Source organism: Mixophyes fleayi, chromosome 7, assembly GCF_038048845.1.
Source record: "Mixophyes fleayi isolate aMixFle1 chromosome 7, aMixFle1.hap1, whole genome shotgun sequence".
In the NCBI taxonomy this organism is placed as follows: domain Eukaryota; kingdom Metazoa; phylum Chordata; class Amphibia; order Anura; family Limnodynastidae; genus Mixophyes; species Mixophyes fleayi.
In genome coordinates this window covers 22,872,958-22,888,927 of record NC_134408.1, presented here as the reverse complement: position 1 = coordinate 22,888,927, position 15,970 = coordinate 22,872,958, and the positions used below count along the sequence as shown (strand labels likewise).

Below are 15,970 nucleotides of genomic sequence, written 5' to 3'. Positions count from 1 at the left end.
GTTGAAGTGCTGTGTGTTTCCCCCAATTTGGCCATGCCTCCCACACAAAGCCACTTTCAGAATATTTTTCAGGGCCACTTTAAGTTCTCAATCCTCCCCTGCCTGTAGCTGCACAAATACGCCAATTAAATGTATTCAGATGTTTAATGCTTTCATAGATTTGCAAAGATAGCCATAGATCTTTTAGTTATTTGGTAAATATCTCACTCAGCCACTGCACAAGCTATCTGTAAAGGATCATATGTGCTATCTTGTATTTTAGTTATATGGTATGGTTACCCTCTAGTTGCTTGTTTAAAAATGTTATTACTTTGTTTGTAGTGTGTGATTAGTGGGGGTTAATTCATGAAAGTGGTCACATGGCTATTTGAACCTATTTTAAACAGCAGTTCAAGGCTGATGAATCCTGTGTGGCTGTTAGCTAGGGAGGATTCTTCTTAAACTGGGTACACACTACACGGTTTTCGTCCAATAATCGGCTCAACCAGCCGACATACGACCGCTCGTTCAAAAGTCGGGTCAGTGTGTGTAGTGACACGATGGTCGAAAGTCTGCCCAAATGGACGATTAACGCCTCATTTGGTTGGTCGTTCCGTTCAATATTTTCGTTCCAATCTCGTTTCCGCTGTGTAGTGTGTATAAACTTCCGACCGATCCACGACAATCCTCCGATACTTCCTCGACCTGGGGGGCGTGTGTATGTAAATTTGTGATGTCAGTCCCAGTCCCACGTGGTGCGGTATCCGCACATCACAGGCTTGTGCTTTGTATAGATGTATATTGCTGTGGACCAATCAGCGATGATGCCCGCAGAGAATGGAGCATACCATTACATACGAAGGGATTTTATTATTAGGGAATAATTATTGCATTGTACTTTAGCAGTAAAATGTTTTCCTAAATTTTATTTATGGTAATAAACTTCTATTTTATAGGAATGAATGAAGAGACAGTGTTGCCTTCTTTTTATGCGGCTTTGGGTGGTAACTATAGTGAAAGCTCTGCCCCTTTTGGCTAATGTCTTTGGTATATCGTTACATCCCCCACAAATGATGCTTCAGTGTGTACGAAATTAAAATCATTGCTCAGGACAACATGGCTGTAAAAAGTCGCTAAGGGGACGCCCGCTCTTCCCTTTATCGTCCTAAACAAGGCTAGTGTGTATGCAGTCCATGGACCGAGCGATCAGACCATGTTACCTGTGTCTATGTATATATTTTTGTTCTTAATTTTCTGTTTTTTCTGTATCATGTTGTGTCTTGAGTCACTGTTTTCTGTATATGTCAAGTACGGCGCTGCAGACCCTTTGTGGTGCCTTATAAATTAAAGATAATAATAATAATAATAATAATAATATATATATTATATACTTACAATGTGGCAACCTTAAGTGAAAAGATGTAACCATTTATATAATATGTCCATATTATAATAAGACAAACGCTGTGGTCAAGATTGCTAACCACTAGCTATAAAAGGTGCGTTTAAATATGGTCTAATCTCCTTATTTTATTCAATCTTCCTCTCCCATTGGTTTCTGCTTTGAATCGGGCATTGACAGGACATCTTGTATCCAATCAGATCATTGGAAAATTCACAGCAGTGCAGACTATTTCAGGAGATGAGTGTGCTGATCATGTGGGAGGGGAGGTGTCATGATGTGAGGAGGGGAATGGAGGCAAGTGAGGAATCACAGATTAGAAGTTATATAGCAGAAGAAGCAGGGTCCCCAACAGCACCTGGGGAGGAAAACTGTGGTATCAAATGAATCTTTGTATAAAAGAGTTCATATAGCCAACTTAGTGAGTAGGTGACCCGGATGTGAGCTGACAGCAAGAACACAAGGGCTTGGCCAGATCCCTAAGGTTACACAATGTTTGTCATTAAAACGCTCCCTCACATTGTCACTATTTCAGTACAGGCACCTGAGTTGACAGTACACTATATTAAATTAAAGCAGATCTCCATCCAAGTTTTCTATGGTATTTCAGCAATTAATGCTTTATTAAATAGATAAGGCCTAGGAGGAGATTTGAATCAGACGGGCAACAACTGAAAACAATTGGAGATCACTGTGTTCTACACAATCATTTTCCCTCTAGAGGGCGCCCTTTAACCTGAGGTTAGTGCACGCAGCATTGCCCATGTATATTATGGGGATAGGAAGAGTTGGAGAGCAGCCAAGCACTGTCTACAATTATAGCCACGCCCCCATGCATGCTGGTCACGCCCACTGGCGGCGTGGTGTGGAAACCCCCCTCTACAAATCCTGCGTTTGCCCCTGATACAGTACAAAGGACTCTGCTTGGAGAACAATAAGTTATTATTTATGCATATCTGATTTTTAATGTAAAATGCACCCCATATAGACATTTTACCTGGTGGAGTCAACTGTTTAATAAAATTATATAATGTTCTTCATTGCAAATTTCCTTAAGTGATTTTCCAAATCTCACTTGACGTTTTACAACCTTTTGACTGATTTTAGACCTTACACTGTTTTTTCTTTGTCTGTTCAAAAATGTAACACGGGGGTTTAAATTATGCGTTTGCTGATTAAGGTGGAGAGAGGGGGACATTGCTCCCGTACGCTCTACCCTTAAACAATGCTGCAACTGAACACTGCTTTATCCCTATGATCAATATATGAACGTCTCCCTTCTTCAGGTGAGCCTAGGACATGTTAGTCAACAGACACAAGTATTTCAGTATATTGTCTTTTATTGAAATACACAGTGAAATAGAGGTAGCAGAAAGCTGTTTGGATATTACACAACTATTTACCGGACATCTGCAAGTCTGATATGCTCCAATACATTCATATCATTCACCTGAATTGAGCAATCAGAACTCTATTCGGCAGTGTATTTTATCATACAATATTGTGTATTGCAGAAAATGTTGTGTGTATTAAAGACACCCTCATGTGCAACAATAGATCAAACAATTCCTTGTTATGTCTCTCATTTTAAATGAACATTTTGTAACATCAAATATACTGTATGTGCAAATGAAAGATTGAGAGAAGTGTATAGCGAAGGATGATTAAATGTCAAGTTTTGGACAGCAGCCTGGTCTATAGTGGTGGTTGTGCTATTACTGTCTATAGAGCCTGGGCCACCAAGTAGAAAATGGCTGTAATACCACATATATCTACACCATAAGGTCAATTTACAGCCCTCCCCCCATATCCAGGTCCATGTTAAGTGTCCCCATAATATGCTTTGCAATTGTACTCCAAAAAGTACATTACAATTTTTCTTCACATGCACATAGATGCCCCTTTATTAAAATGCCCATGCACACAGCCTTGACCCAGGCCCACAACATACATTAGGCCCTCCCTGTCCCCTTTATATTATTCTAGTATAATTCCAATTGAAAGAGAACTTGTAATATATGAAATAATAATATAGAGATATTGTGCATTGAAAAATATTTACATGAAATGTTTTTAGGTTTTCTTCTGGACTTGTATTATAGTACAATTTTATTGGCCGTGACCCCCCCTCCCCTCCACACACACCCATCCCACCTGACTGCATTATCAGGATTGCTTCTAGGCAAGAATTTGTGGGAAATCCAGCAGTGTCAGAATGATTGACACTGCTGGCTATGAACCCTCCCCGTATTCTCCTGTGCTGCTGGAAGTGTTGCTGTTATTGCAAGTTGGGAGCAATTAGAATCACAGGGGAGTAAACAAGGCACTGGCCATTGGTTATATACCTATAAAACACCATACATGACTCACCGAGATGGTCAGACATAATAATGAATATTTACTAACCACCCAGCCATGATATATGCAACAGGGTGTCTGCTACAGATGCCATGGGAGACCAGCAACAATTATTTGCAAGTTGAAGGTACACAGATATGACCGCTGTAATGGACAGTGTGCTATTTTTCAGGGGCCCCAGACGTCACCTTTAGAAGGAACTCCAAGAGACGCACCAGACCGCAAATACGCTACAGTGAGAGAAGCCACAAAATTATACACTTCTTACCTGTTGGGAATTATCCTACAAGATTTTAAAATTGAAATGTCCACTATTTACCTTATCTAAATATTTGGTAGAGAAAATTCTACTACAGCTGTAGCCTTACCGCTAGGTACATTTGTGCCAAGAGAACACACTTTTCAGGCAAACTTTGCCAAAATAGCTAATCACTAATAGATGGAGAATGAACCGTTTAACATCATCTAAGTCAGTTTCCTGGGGGAGCGAAGATGTGACAGCATCAATCTCATCTTTAAGGTTGTGACCTACAAACGGGACCCAGTGACTTGTAGAGTCCCGACGCTCGCCAGGGACTTCTGCAGTTTTTTCTTGGTGACGGTGCTGCATTTCTGTATAATTTCATTAGGGCTGGGTCTGGGAGGCACTTTGGGCATATCAGACAACGATGGGTGGGATGACCCCGATGGACTGGAGTTGTTCAATGACGAGGTCTCACTGCAGGTGGAATCTAGTCTGCTGCTGCTTCTTGTTGCGCTGTCTGTGTCTGACTCCTGGTCAGACCGGCCTTCAGACCCCAGTGATACAGTCCCCAGAGATTGGGACCTGTCTCTGTCCCCTGAGACGCTTTCCTTCTCTCTCTGGTCATCTAACGTCGTCTTGTAATGTAGAAACGAATATGCCTCCCTGTACCACTTCCCTTCGTGCAGGTTGGGGGTGGAAATATATCGCTCCCTGCCAAAGAGATTCTGTATCTGCTCACAGGGGTTGGTGTACGGTTTCAGGTAGAGAGATGGGATGTAGCCGATCCTATTGTTGTAGCTATGACAAAAACAAAACCAGATCAGCGTTTAGATAAGATATACTCATTTCTCCGGCACTTTTTATTTTGCACATCCTATTTTAACTAACTTCCATGATGCCATTGGGCGATATCACTGTGGTGACGTCCCAGGATTACATTTTCGAAAGGAGGAATCAGTGCGGAGCTTTGAACACTGTGTGCTGAGATCAGCTGGGGAGCAGAGGGCTCCTGGGCCGGTACCATAGTTGGCATAGAGTCTCACCCCTCAGGCTACAATTTGCCAACCAGTCCCTGTGTGAAGTATCGTGAGTTTAGGAATGTTAGGGAATCATTGACCAGTTGACTTTCAGACAGACAAGGTTGGTACTTAGTCGGCTGCTAATTCAACAACAAAAAATGTTTTGTCATATAATAACAGTTGTAAGAAAATCCAATTATTACCGGTGAGCACAACATCTTCAAACCTGACCCCCGCCAATAAGATGACCTATGAAGATTCTATTTCTGAGAACCACGTTGAGAAATTGTAATATGTCTTGCCTGTAGCTCCGTATTGGATGGTCTATTTCCATATTGTATGGGGAACATGGTGGAATTTTGGAGCAGTAGAGAGTAACGGGAGAGAGTGAGGACTCTGTGAGATACCTGAGAGTCCCACAACCCATGCTATAACCACAGACTAGCCGCGTTCTCACCTGATCAGCCACCAGCCACAGTCTGATTTCTGCAAGACTTTCACCACGACCCCGATAGTGACCGAGATTTCATCAACGTTCTGAGCTTCGAAGCTTTTTATGACTACGCACGATGCACCTGGTGGAAAGGACACAGCGTCAGCGTGAGATCAGAGCTGGGTGACTACAGTGATTATAGTGGACGTGGTGCAACACTGGAATGGGGATGGAGAGACAACAAAAGCCTAAAGCTTAGTAAATGTGAGACGGCCTCACTGGGTGACAGAAACACTCTGTACACTTGGGGGTAAATGTATCAAGCTGAGAGTTTTCCGGCGGGTTTAAAAAGCCAATCAGATTCTAGCTATCATTTACTTAGTACATTCTACAAAATGGTAGCTAGAATCTGATTGGTTGCTATAGGCAACATCTCCACTTTTCAAACCCGCTGGAAAACTCTCAGTTTGATACATTTACCCCTTGGTGTATGACCCAGGCTGAGGTAAATGAATGAAGTATACAAAAGGTGGACATATCATTTTTTGGTGACACAGTCCCATGTTTATTTTGCACTTGAGACCCAATAAGAAGCAACAGGGGGCTATAATGAGTCAGACATACAACATCCAGGTGTCTTGTTTTCTGTCTCAAAATACGGGACCTGTATAATAGTGTTTCACTCACCCCAAAAGAACTGAGAACTACAATCTAGCAAAAAGGACGTATTGCAGTTTGTCTGTGAGATTTCTGGGAGATAATTAACTACACACCTCAAAAAGAATGGCAGTACATAATACTACTCCAGAACATTATACCGACACCGGGACATTATACCGACACCAGGACATTATACAGACACCAGGACATTATACTGACCCTAGGACATTATACCGACACCAGGGCATTATACTGACCCTAGGACATTATACAGACACCAGGACATTATACTGACACTGGGACATTATACCAACACCGGGACATTATACTGACCCTAGGACATTATACCGACAGCAGGGCATTATACTGACACCAGGACATTATACTGACCCTAGGACATTATACTCACACCGGGACATTATACTGACCCTAGGACATTATACTGACACCAGGACATAATACTGACCCTAGGACATTATACTGACACTGGGACATTATACTGACCCTAGGACATTATACAGACACCAGGACATTATACTGACCCTAGGACATTATACAGACACCAGGACATTATACTGACCCTAGGACATTGTACTAACACCAGGACATTATACAGACCCTAGGACATTATACTCACACCGGGACATTATACTGACCCTAGGACATTATACAGACACCAGGATATTATACTGACCCTAGGACATTATACTAACACCAGGACATTATACAGACCCTAGGACATTATACAGACACCAGGACATTATACTGACCCTAGGACGTTATACAGACACCAGGACATTATACTGACCCTAGAACATTGTACTAACAACAGGACATTATACTGACCCTAGGACATTGTACTAACACCAGGACATTATACAGACCCTAGGACATTATACAGACCCCAGGACATTATACAGACCCTAGGACATTATACAGACACCAGGACATTATACTGACCCTAGGACATTATACAGACACCAGGACATTATACTGACCCTAGGACATTATACAGACACCAGGACATTATACTGACCATAGAACATTGTACTAACAACAGGACATCACACAATCACATATCTTATTTAATGGACGTGATCCCACCGGTCACAATTTAATTTAAACTCAGCAGAGGAAGCAGGGGGGTCAGCTACCCCCCACTTTTAATAAAAGCTCTCTTTAAAGAATGACTTTAGGAGCAGTTTCATCGTGGAGTGGGCCATGGATATATGTGTAGATCCTCTCATACCTTCTTGTTGGCTTTCCTTGGCACGGCCACACTCTTCAGTTTTCTTATGATCCTGCAGATAAGGTGCCGGAAACCAAGCTAATTGCCGTTCTTCATTCTCCACCAGCCACCAGCCTGCCACACAGATAACGTAAGATAAACACCCACAGTGCAATTATACAAGAGGAAGACAAAAGAGAACGACTGTGTCTGTCTTCTATAGACAGCATGGGAAAACTGTTTTAAATGCCCAAATAAGATTAATATTCTATGAATTAACAGGACAGAAACTAAAGGGATAGGTTAACGGTTTGATATGTTTAATTATTGTATAAGATAAATCACACAAATTTGTCACAACCATGTCCATGTTTCATATATATCACCCAAGTACAGCAATGAGGGAGGCTGATGCTCCTCACAGTGTCCCTTACCAGTGCTCTCTTTTAGTAACACGTCCAGAAGCTCCTGGCGCTTCACCCGAAATGTTCTGTTCTTCAGGTCGACTGTTTCAAAGTCTGCCGTACACAGGTAGCTGTGTGAGATTATCGGTTCAGAGATAGGGGGGGTATAATCTGAGGCAATGCGGCTCTCCTCCTTCTTCTCAGATGGCATGATGAAAAGGCTGGAGGAAAATATACCGTACAAGGACTTAGGGCTAGATTTACTAAGCTGCGGGTTTGAAAAAGTGGGGATGTTGCCTATAGCAACCAATCAGATTCTAGCTGTCATTTTGTAGTAGGTACTAAATAAATGAAAGCTAGAATCTGATTGGTTGCTATAGGCAACATCCCTACTTTTTCAAACCCGCAGCTTAGTAAATCTAGCCCTTAGTCTGATGACATCACCAGGAAATGTAAATAAGGGTTTATGTTTGTGGAGCAGAACGTACAATCAGACGGACAGTTCCTGTTAACTACCAAGAATATAATGCTGACCGTGTATCCGACTACGATAGTTTAATTGTCTCTCAGCATTTTATTTACTTGCCCCACAACGGTGGCTGTTGTATAACACAGCACAATTGGGCAGCAACCCAAAGAAATGATTTAATTCACATTAACACCTTGAAAACAACCCCAATGTTTGGACAATACAATCGATCAGCCATTTCTAGCGTTGAAAGTAGAAATGCTTAGAAATTTTGAAAAGGTTCAATTTGTATAATCAATAGACCCCCAATTCGAATTTGCAATATGAAATGTGTGGCTTGTGTTTGCCATGTTAAAATATTTAAATATAAATATTTTAATTTAACACTATTTACATAATAAAGAATCATTTGAACTTTTTTTTTTTCATTTGAACAGTGATCACTAGGTTTGAAGAAAAACCGGTTCAGGAAGGGATATGTCGCCAGTTCAAGAACCTCTAATTAGACATAACCTAGAAGATCCTGTGAAACACTGCGGTACAGTAATAATTACTCAGGATATGAAGACTGTTCAGAACATCACCTGTCTTCTGGGAAGGACGGATTGAGGTCGTAGCTGTGCAGAGTGAAAAACTGCACAACAAAATCGCACTGCGAGATCTTGGCATCAAGCTTTAGCAATGTTTTTGAATAGGTCTCCAGCTGCCTTAGTGTTTCTAAAGACTTCCTGGTATCCTTCTTCTTTACAATTGTTCTATGGGCAACTGAAAAAAAAAAAAAAAAAGGTTTAAATATTGGTAGTGGATGGAATAGAATGTAACTTACTCAAGCAGGGAACTATGATCCAATGGACAACAGTGCCATCTAGTGGGAGTGTTTGCTCATGGCAACTACACCATTTAAATGATTCGTCTAAATCCACAGCGATTGCAAATACTCGCTAAGTCAGTTTATCCCCGTCTGAAAATAGTAAGTCTAATAAAATGGCGGGACTCAGTAAAAGGTGTTGGATATGACTGTAATAAAGTAGCAGACTAGCGAGTTCTGTGTATATTCTAACCCTGAGCTAAATACTATGATTCAATAATTGGCTAGTTTTGCTCAATCATGTCTTAGATCAGTGGGTGCTTGACTTTTTTTAAGCTGGGCAACCATGGGCCAGATTGTGATTTTTCTTGGACTCCAAACGAGACAGAGCCTAAAAATATTGTTTTGTCTGACTATCAACTATTGCAGAAAATTTTGGAACTGATTTAGGAACAGTAATGTGTCATGTATATATTTTGTATTCTATATGATTCTGTTCCATAAATCTCTGGTATAAAACCAGCCATCTCCTGGATGTTGGGAGGTGTAGCTATTGTAGTCAGGGATATACAGACAGGGCCTGATTAAGGGTTCAGGCCGCCATAGGCTAATACGCTCGTAGCGCCCCCTTGCCGTCCACACCAGGCTAATTTGCAGTCTGCTGTGCCTGTGCTGATTGCCGTTCTTGTCTGTTCTACTTGAACCCCCCCAAATGCCTTGTGCCGTGGGCTGCAGCCTAGTCAGCCTATTGGATGATCAGTCCCAGTCGCTGGATCGTGGCGTTCCGAGCTAAATGTGGGCTGGACGCACCCACACTGTGAGAGGGGATATTTAAATGAGGGAGGGGAGAGAGCACGTTTATGGGGGGTGTTTCCTGGCCTGTGGGAGTCCCCGCATTCAATTTCTGGCCACTAAATTCCTGTTCGTTTTATGGGTATTGTGGAGGTGCCGGTGCTCGAGAGTCACCCTTTACTTTCAACATTTCAGGCACATTTACATGCATGCAAATACCAATGTAAAAATATATTCAAACACACAAAGGGGTCATGCAAAAAAGTGCCAACGTCTGATGATTACTGTAAGACACGTGAGACCTCTGAACGTTTCATTTTATAAATGGGAAAAGTAAACTGTACAAAACTAAGCTACAGAGCAGTCAAAGCTTATGTAAAACGTTTAGGTAGAACTGTTTGTCTTACTTGGTAATAGTTATATTTGTATACACACCTCTATAAAGAGCATTGCAGGATAATCATTGAACAACTGATTTGATCAAGAAAACCTTGACCTAAACCTTTGATTTAACTGAAGTGTAACTGTCCTCAATCATTTAATGAGTTGGGGCAATTTGTATTATCTCACTTTCTTCACATTGTATATAAATATTGTGTAATATTTACTGCTACGTTGTATTAGGTTGCACCCTGTATTGATTTATATATATATATATATATATATATATATATATATATATATATTCCAGAAATTAAGTATCATTAATGAATCATTTCTGTCAGTGCTCAGAACAGAGCGTTCTATGTCATCATCATCATCATTTAATTATATAGCGCCACTAATTCTGCAGCGCTGTACAGAGAACTCACTCACATCAGTCCCTGCCCCATTGGAGCTTACAGTCTAAATTCCCTAATATACACACACAGACACAGACAGACTAGGGTCAATTTGTTAGCAGCCAATTAACCTACTAGTATGTTTTTGGAGTGTGGGAGGAAACCGGAGCACCCGGAGGAAACCCACGCAAAAACGGGGAGAACATACAAACTGGGGGGTGTATACAGATAAGGCCATGGTTGGTAATTGAACTCATGACCCCAGTGCTGTGAGGCAGAAGTGCTAACCACTGAGCCACCGTGCTGCTCTTAGAAATTAGGGATCAAATGCATCCAGACTATACCTATCAGTCGTTGTCCTCACCTTTCAGTTTGGGCAGAGTCCTCGCCGACTTGTTCAAGACCCCAGCTTCCAGGGGGAACTTCTTCTTAAGATCTCTCTGTGCAGAGAAGACAAATCTTTACATCAGTTCACTGAGTCTAAGAACAGGTTAAGAATGAGCTAATAGTACCCCACATTACTCCACAGAACCAGAGAATTATGGAATAAACATTGTCCTAGCATTTGTGGGTATAGCCAGTGGTGGAAGTGGGGTGTATACGGGGGTATGCCATACCGCCACTTCTCCTGCTGTCTTCATTGTAACACTATCACATTCCAGTCACTTACATTATATATATATATATATATATATATATATATATATATATATATATATACAGTGGTAGTAGTGGGGTGTATACGGTGGTATGACATACCACCACTTCTCCTGCTGCCCTAATTGAATTCCACTACAGGAATTCTGGGTCCCTGTTTCCCCAACCAGCACCCTGTGCCATCAGTTTAACTACATGCTGCTGTTATGGGATTGAATAGTACCAACTTGCAGACTTTCAGATCGAAAGTCTTACCTGGAACTTCTTAAACTCTCCAACTGTTCGGTATATAAGCACTTTGTTACGATCGGACCACAAAACTGAATACATGTACATCTGCGAAATAAGTAAGAGGAAAGAGAAAACGTAGAATTATTCATATTAAAATTAATTATTCAATCATTAAGTTAAACATCAACTACAAATAAACGTATGTAAATCACGGTTTACATTTACTGACAGTCAGAAGAAATATTTGTAAAATGTTTGTTCATTAATTAAAAATTTGTAGACAGCAATATGACGTCCTGACAGCACTAATAAACTCCCATTTGTATGCATCGTTCCAATCGTTTTACCAATAAGTAGCAATTTAAATAGGGCTCCTATGATTTTTTTAAAATGTTTGATCTATCAAATCTTAGCAAAGAGGGTAATTCATTAAAATCCCTGCAGGATAATGGACCAAATATACAGAACGTGTGAATAATAATCCTTTTTTATCAAGCAAGTGTGTCATTTTCAGCAGTGACAGGACCCAACAGGAGGCTTATCATCATCATCATCATCATCATCATCATCATCATTTATTTATATAGCGCCACTAATTCCGCAGCGCTGTACAGAGAACTCATTCACATCAGTCCCTGCCCCATTGGAGATTACAGTCTAAATTCCCTAATATACACACACTCACAGATAGAGAGACAGATGCACAGACGCAGGTCAATTTTGATAGCAGCCAATTAACCTACCAGTATGTTTTTGGAGTGTGGGAGGAAACCGGAGCACCCGGAGGAAACCCACGCAAACACAGGGAGAACATACAAACTCCTCACAGAGGAGGCCATGGTCGGGAATCGAACTCATGACCCCAGTGCTGTGAGGCAGAAGTGCTAACCACTACGCCACCGTGTTGCCAGGCTAATTGTTAACATCCCTCTAAAAATTAAGAAATATCTCTATATACGGACGATGATTTCTGGTAATTAAGTCAAACTACGAGTATATTCAGTAATATCATAGTAACTAATGGAAGAGTTTTAAATACAATCTCATTGAAATGCATAAGGGAAAGACTTCTCATTGATAATAACAAACTGCTTAAATAACTATCTCGTCACATAACTAACGAATCACACACACAAATACAGTACAGTAAATATGAGGAATTCAGGTTCATTTTATTATTTCATTAACTGATAAGGGATTTTCATGATTTGTATGATTACATTATATTCTAAGGAGTGATAGCAATTGAAGAATACTGTGTTATAAACCTTGTGCCCTAAGCTGTAATCGATATGCAGAAATAAATAGAAAATATTTGAGGATGCAAATAGAACATTGTTAACTAGAGAACTATATAACTATTTGTATCTGAGTAAAACAACAAGGAAACATTGAGGAGGATACAGTAAGATTCTAAATATCAATCCTAAGTGCATGCACCTGCAAATACATTTACAATAAACATTACACACACTGTAAAGAGGTGAGTTGCTGTTAAATAAACAAATAAACAAACTTTATATATAAAGGAGAAGCCACAACACACACACAGCATCTATTTTACACTTAATTCATTTATTTTCACAAACTATAAATAAGATAAATATATTTTTTTATTTTGCTGGTTATTTTAAATAAATTCAGTAACTGTTTTGCAATTATTTTAAAATGAATTCATATATATATATATATATATATATATATATATATATATTATATTAAATAAATTAAATTAACCTGTAAGTGCATCACTGTAGAAAACTCTCTTTTCTTTCTCTTGGAACTTTTAAAACTTTTTCAAAACAAACCAAGACAGCCAGTGACAGCATTGTACTTACTCATTATATCATTTCTACATATTAGTTTGTTTTGGGTGCTAAATGAAATTGAACAGTCATAAATTTTCAACCTCACTTATTTCGCTAATCGCCCCCCTGTTCCTGTCCCTATTTTTTCCCCCCTTATCTCTACCCTATTCTCGAACCACTTTCTCCTCTAGATGAGATTATGTTATTTTATTTACACATGTGGGGATTACGTCAGTTCTGCACCCATAAAATATCATCGGTCAAATATTCAGTAAGAACAATGACTGGCGTTGGTAATCCTGCCGCAAATGATAGGGTTAAATGGTAGAGTTTGTACAAAAATATTTTCTATCTTAAATGTCAGACAAATCCTATCATTATGCGGTACAAAAATCTCAACTTATTTTGGGTTAGTTTTGTACAGAAAATTCAACTGATTTAGGATCAGTAATTTGTCAAGTATATTTGCAGTGAGTCTATGATCTTTGTTGTGAAAGGCTGCTCAAGTCTGTTGTTATTATATATTTTTTACAGCGCCATCATATTGCGTAGCGCTGTACAAATATATTTTATAATTTACATCAGCCACTGCCCCATTGGAGCTTACAATCTAAATTCCCTACCACGCCCAGCTACAGACTAGGATCCATTTTTTGTCAGCAGCCAATAACCTACTAGTATGTTTTTGGACTGTGGGAGGGAACTGGGTAGAATACCACGCACACTACAGACACAAAGTACCCTGGATGGACTCAAACCCATGGCTTTAGTGCTGTGAGGCAGCAATGCTAACCACTGTGCCGCCGTGCTGCCCAATGTTCTAATGTGACGCTATAGTAAAGCAGATCAGTGGTTGTGACCATGGAATATTGCAAAATAGATGTATTCAGCGAGAAAGAGCCAGACTGCAGCGGGGGATTTTAAATCTTGGATCACTCCAGACGTACTTCCCTTAGCACAGAAAAGACTATATGATAATAATAAATTAATGCAGGAGACACCCCATTAGCTGTAAATGTAAAAAACTCACCTTTTGTTTGCCATTCTGCATTAATCCAATGGCTTCAACCTCCACAGGATGCCGCTGGCTGCTGTGCCTCATGTCTGCAGAGATGCTGCACTTACTGATGCTGAGGGAACCTCTAGTGACAGCTGAACCTCAGGCCTCCAGTCTTACTGTTGTAAGCCTGGAGGCGTGGCTTCCACTTCACTGGCCAATCAGGAAACAGCTCTCCTTCTTACTTTCACTCTGATTAATGAAACAATTTCTGGTCCCTTGGAGAAACAGAAATACAAAAGGGAATATTATTAGACCCTGCCCTTCCTGCCTGCATACCTGCAATGTTTATGGAGCTGATAATCCATGTTGATTGACGTGGCACAGGACCAGGAAACATTCCTAGGAGAGCAAAGGAGAAACCGATATAGCAAGTTAGTACATAGAAATGTAATTTATTTTAATAAAACAACTGATATAGCATTACAAAGCATTTAAAATCCCTGGGCCTGATTCATTAAGGAAAGTTAAGTAAAAATTTGAGTAAGTAGTCTTCTGGACAACACCATGTTACAACGCAAGGGGTGCAAATTAGTTTTCTATTTTGCACATAAGATAAATACTGACTGTTTTTTTCATGTAGCACACAAACATCAACTTTCAATTTCAGTGTAGAAATAAGCTATCAAGTATTTGTGTGCAATATGAAAAAAAACCACAGAGAGTATTTAACTTATGTGCAAAATAGAAAACTAATTTGCACCCCTTGCATTGTAACATGGTTTTGTCCAGGAAACTACATACTCAATTTTTTACTTAATTTTTGCTTAATGAATCAGGCCCCCTATTCCTATTTCATTCTGTAGCAATATTAAAGGGATTATTTTACAGGCAGAAAAGTTTTTGCCTGGTATCTCCTCTGGCTATAAAACACTGAATGAGATGCTAGTGGCTTGGGTGGAAAGTATTCATTTTGGTCAGCAGATGGCGATGCTGAGGCATTTCTGCACAACAATGAATAATTATATTTTTTTCCTGAAGATATCAGTGAATGTGGTATGGGCAAGAGTTTGGGCACCCTTCCAGTAGATTCATTCATGCTTTTTTTTTGTAAGGTCTCAAAAATTCCAGAGTTAAATAAATATTCTGATTCTTCTAACCTCGCAGGGTATTGTATCTACTCTCAACAACTATAGGCTCCTTTAAGCAGCTCACTGAGGACTGGAAAATAAAAATAAATGCTACAGAGCAGGAATATTAAAAGTGGTCCACAGGACTGATGATCTGCATGGAAAAGGAGTCAGAAGGAATCCTTTCCTACAACCACAAAAAGTCAATGTCTGCAGTATGCAAATAAATACGTAGATAAGGCTGCGATGTTTTGGAACAAACTGCTGTGGGCTAATGACACAAACTGGAACCGCTTGACCACAGTAACAAAAGATACATTTGGAACATGTGAGTCATTGGAAGGACAGATACCTTGACAACCGTTAGGTTTGGGGGTGGATCTGTTGTGTGTTGGGGTTTTGTGGCAGCCAGTGGCACAAGAGATATTGGCCACAATTCAATTGATCTTAGAAGCTAATGTTCTAGAATCAGTGACAAGATTGAACCTTAAGAGAGGTTGAATATTTCAGCAATAAAACACCAACATTCTACCCAAGAACTGTTTTTACAAGCAGAGCTGGAATAAGGC

At 40.0% G+C, this 15,970-nt stretch overlaps 1 protein-coding gene across 1 annotated transcript; it reads right to left on the bottom strand.

Moving 5' to 3' along the window:
• Nucleotides 1-2,713: 2,713 nt before the first annotated feature.
• On the bottom strand, nucleotides 2,714-14,681 carry LOC142097475 (NADPH oxidase organizer 1-like). The gene is made up of 8 exons (XM_075179336.1): nucleotides 14,305-14,681; nucleotides 11,491-11,571; nucleotides 10,943-11,018; nucleotides 8,781-8,961; nucleotides 7,758-7,948; nucleotides 7,345-7,458; nucleotides 5,460-5,577; nucleotides 2,714-4,781 (listed from the first exon to the last, which is right to left on the bottom strand). Exons 1-8 carry the CDS (start codon nucleotides 14,374-14,376, stop codon nucleotides 4,268-4,270), a joined length of 1,347 nt encoding a protein of 448 aa, XP_075035437.1. The 5' UTR covers nucleotides 14,377-14,681; the 3' UTR covers nucleotides 2,714-4,267.
• Between the last annotated feature and the right edge of the window lie 1,289 nt (nucleotides 14,682-15,970).

What these genes read in the sequence shown, in the direction of transcription:
- LOC142097475 (XM_075179336.1), bottom strand. Translation starts at nt 14,376, where the DNA reads ATGAGGCACAGCAGCCAGCGGCATCCTGTGGAGGTTGAAGCCATTGGA. An exon ending in GTTACTAAAAGAGAGCACTG is followed by an intron (nt 7,459 to 7,757) that starts GTAAGGGACACT and finishes TCTGTGTGGCAG; the next exon opens with GCTGGTGGCTGGTGGAGAAT. An exon ending in CAAGGAAAGCCAACAAGAAG is followed by an intron (nt 5,578 to 7,344) that starts GTATGAGAGGAT and finishes CCTTTCCACCAG; the next exon opens with GTGCATCGTGCGTAGTCATA.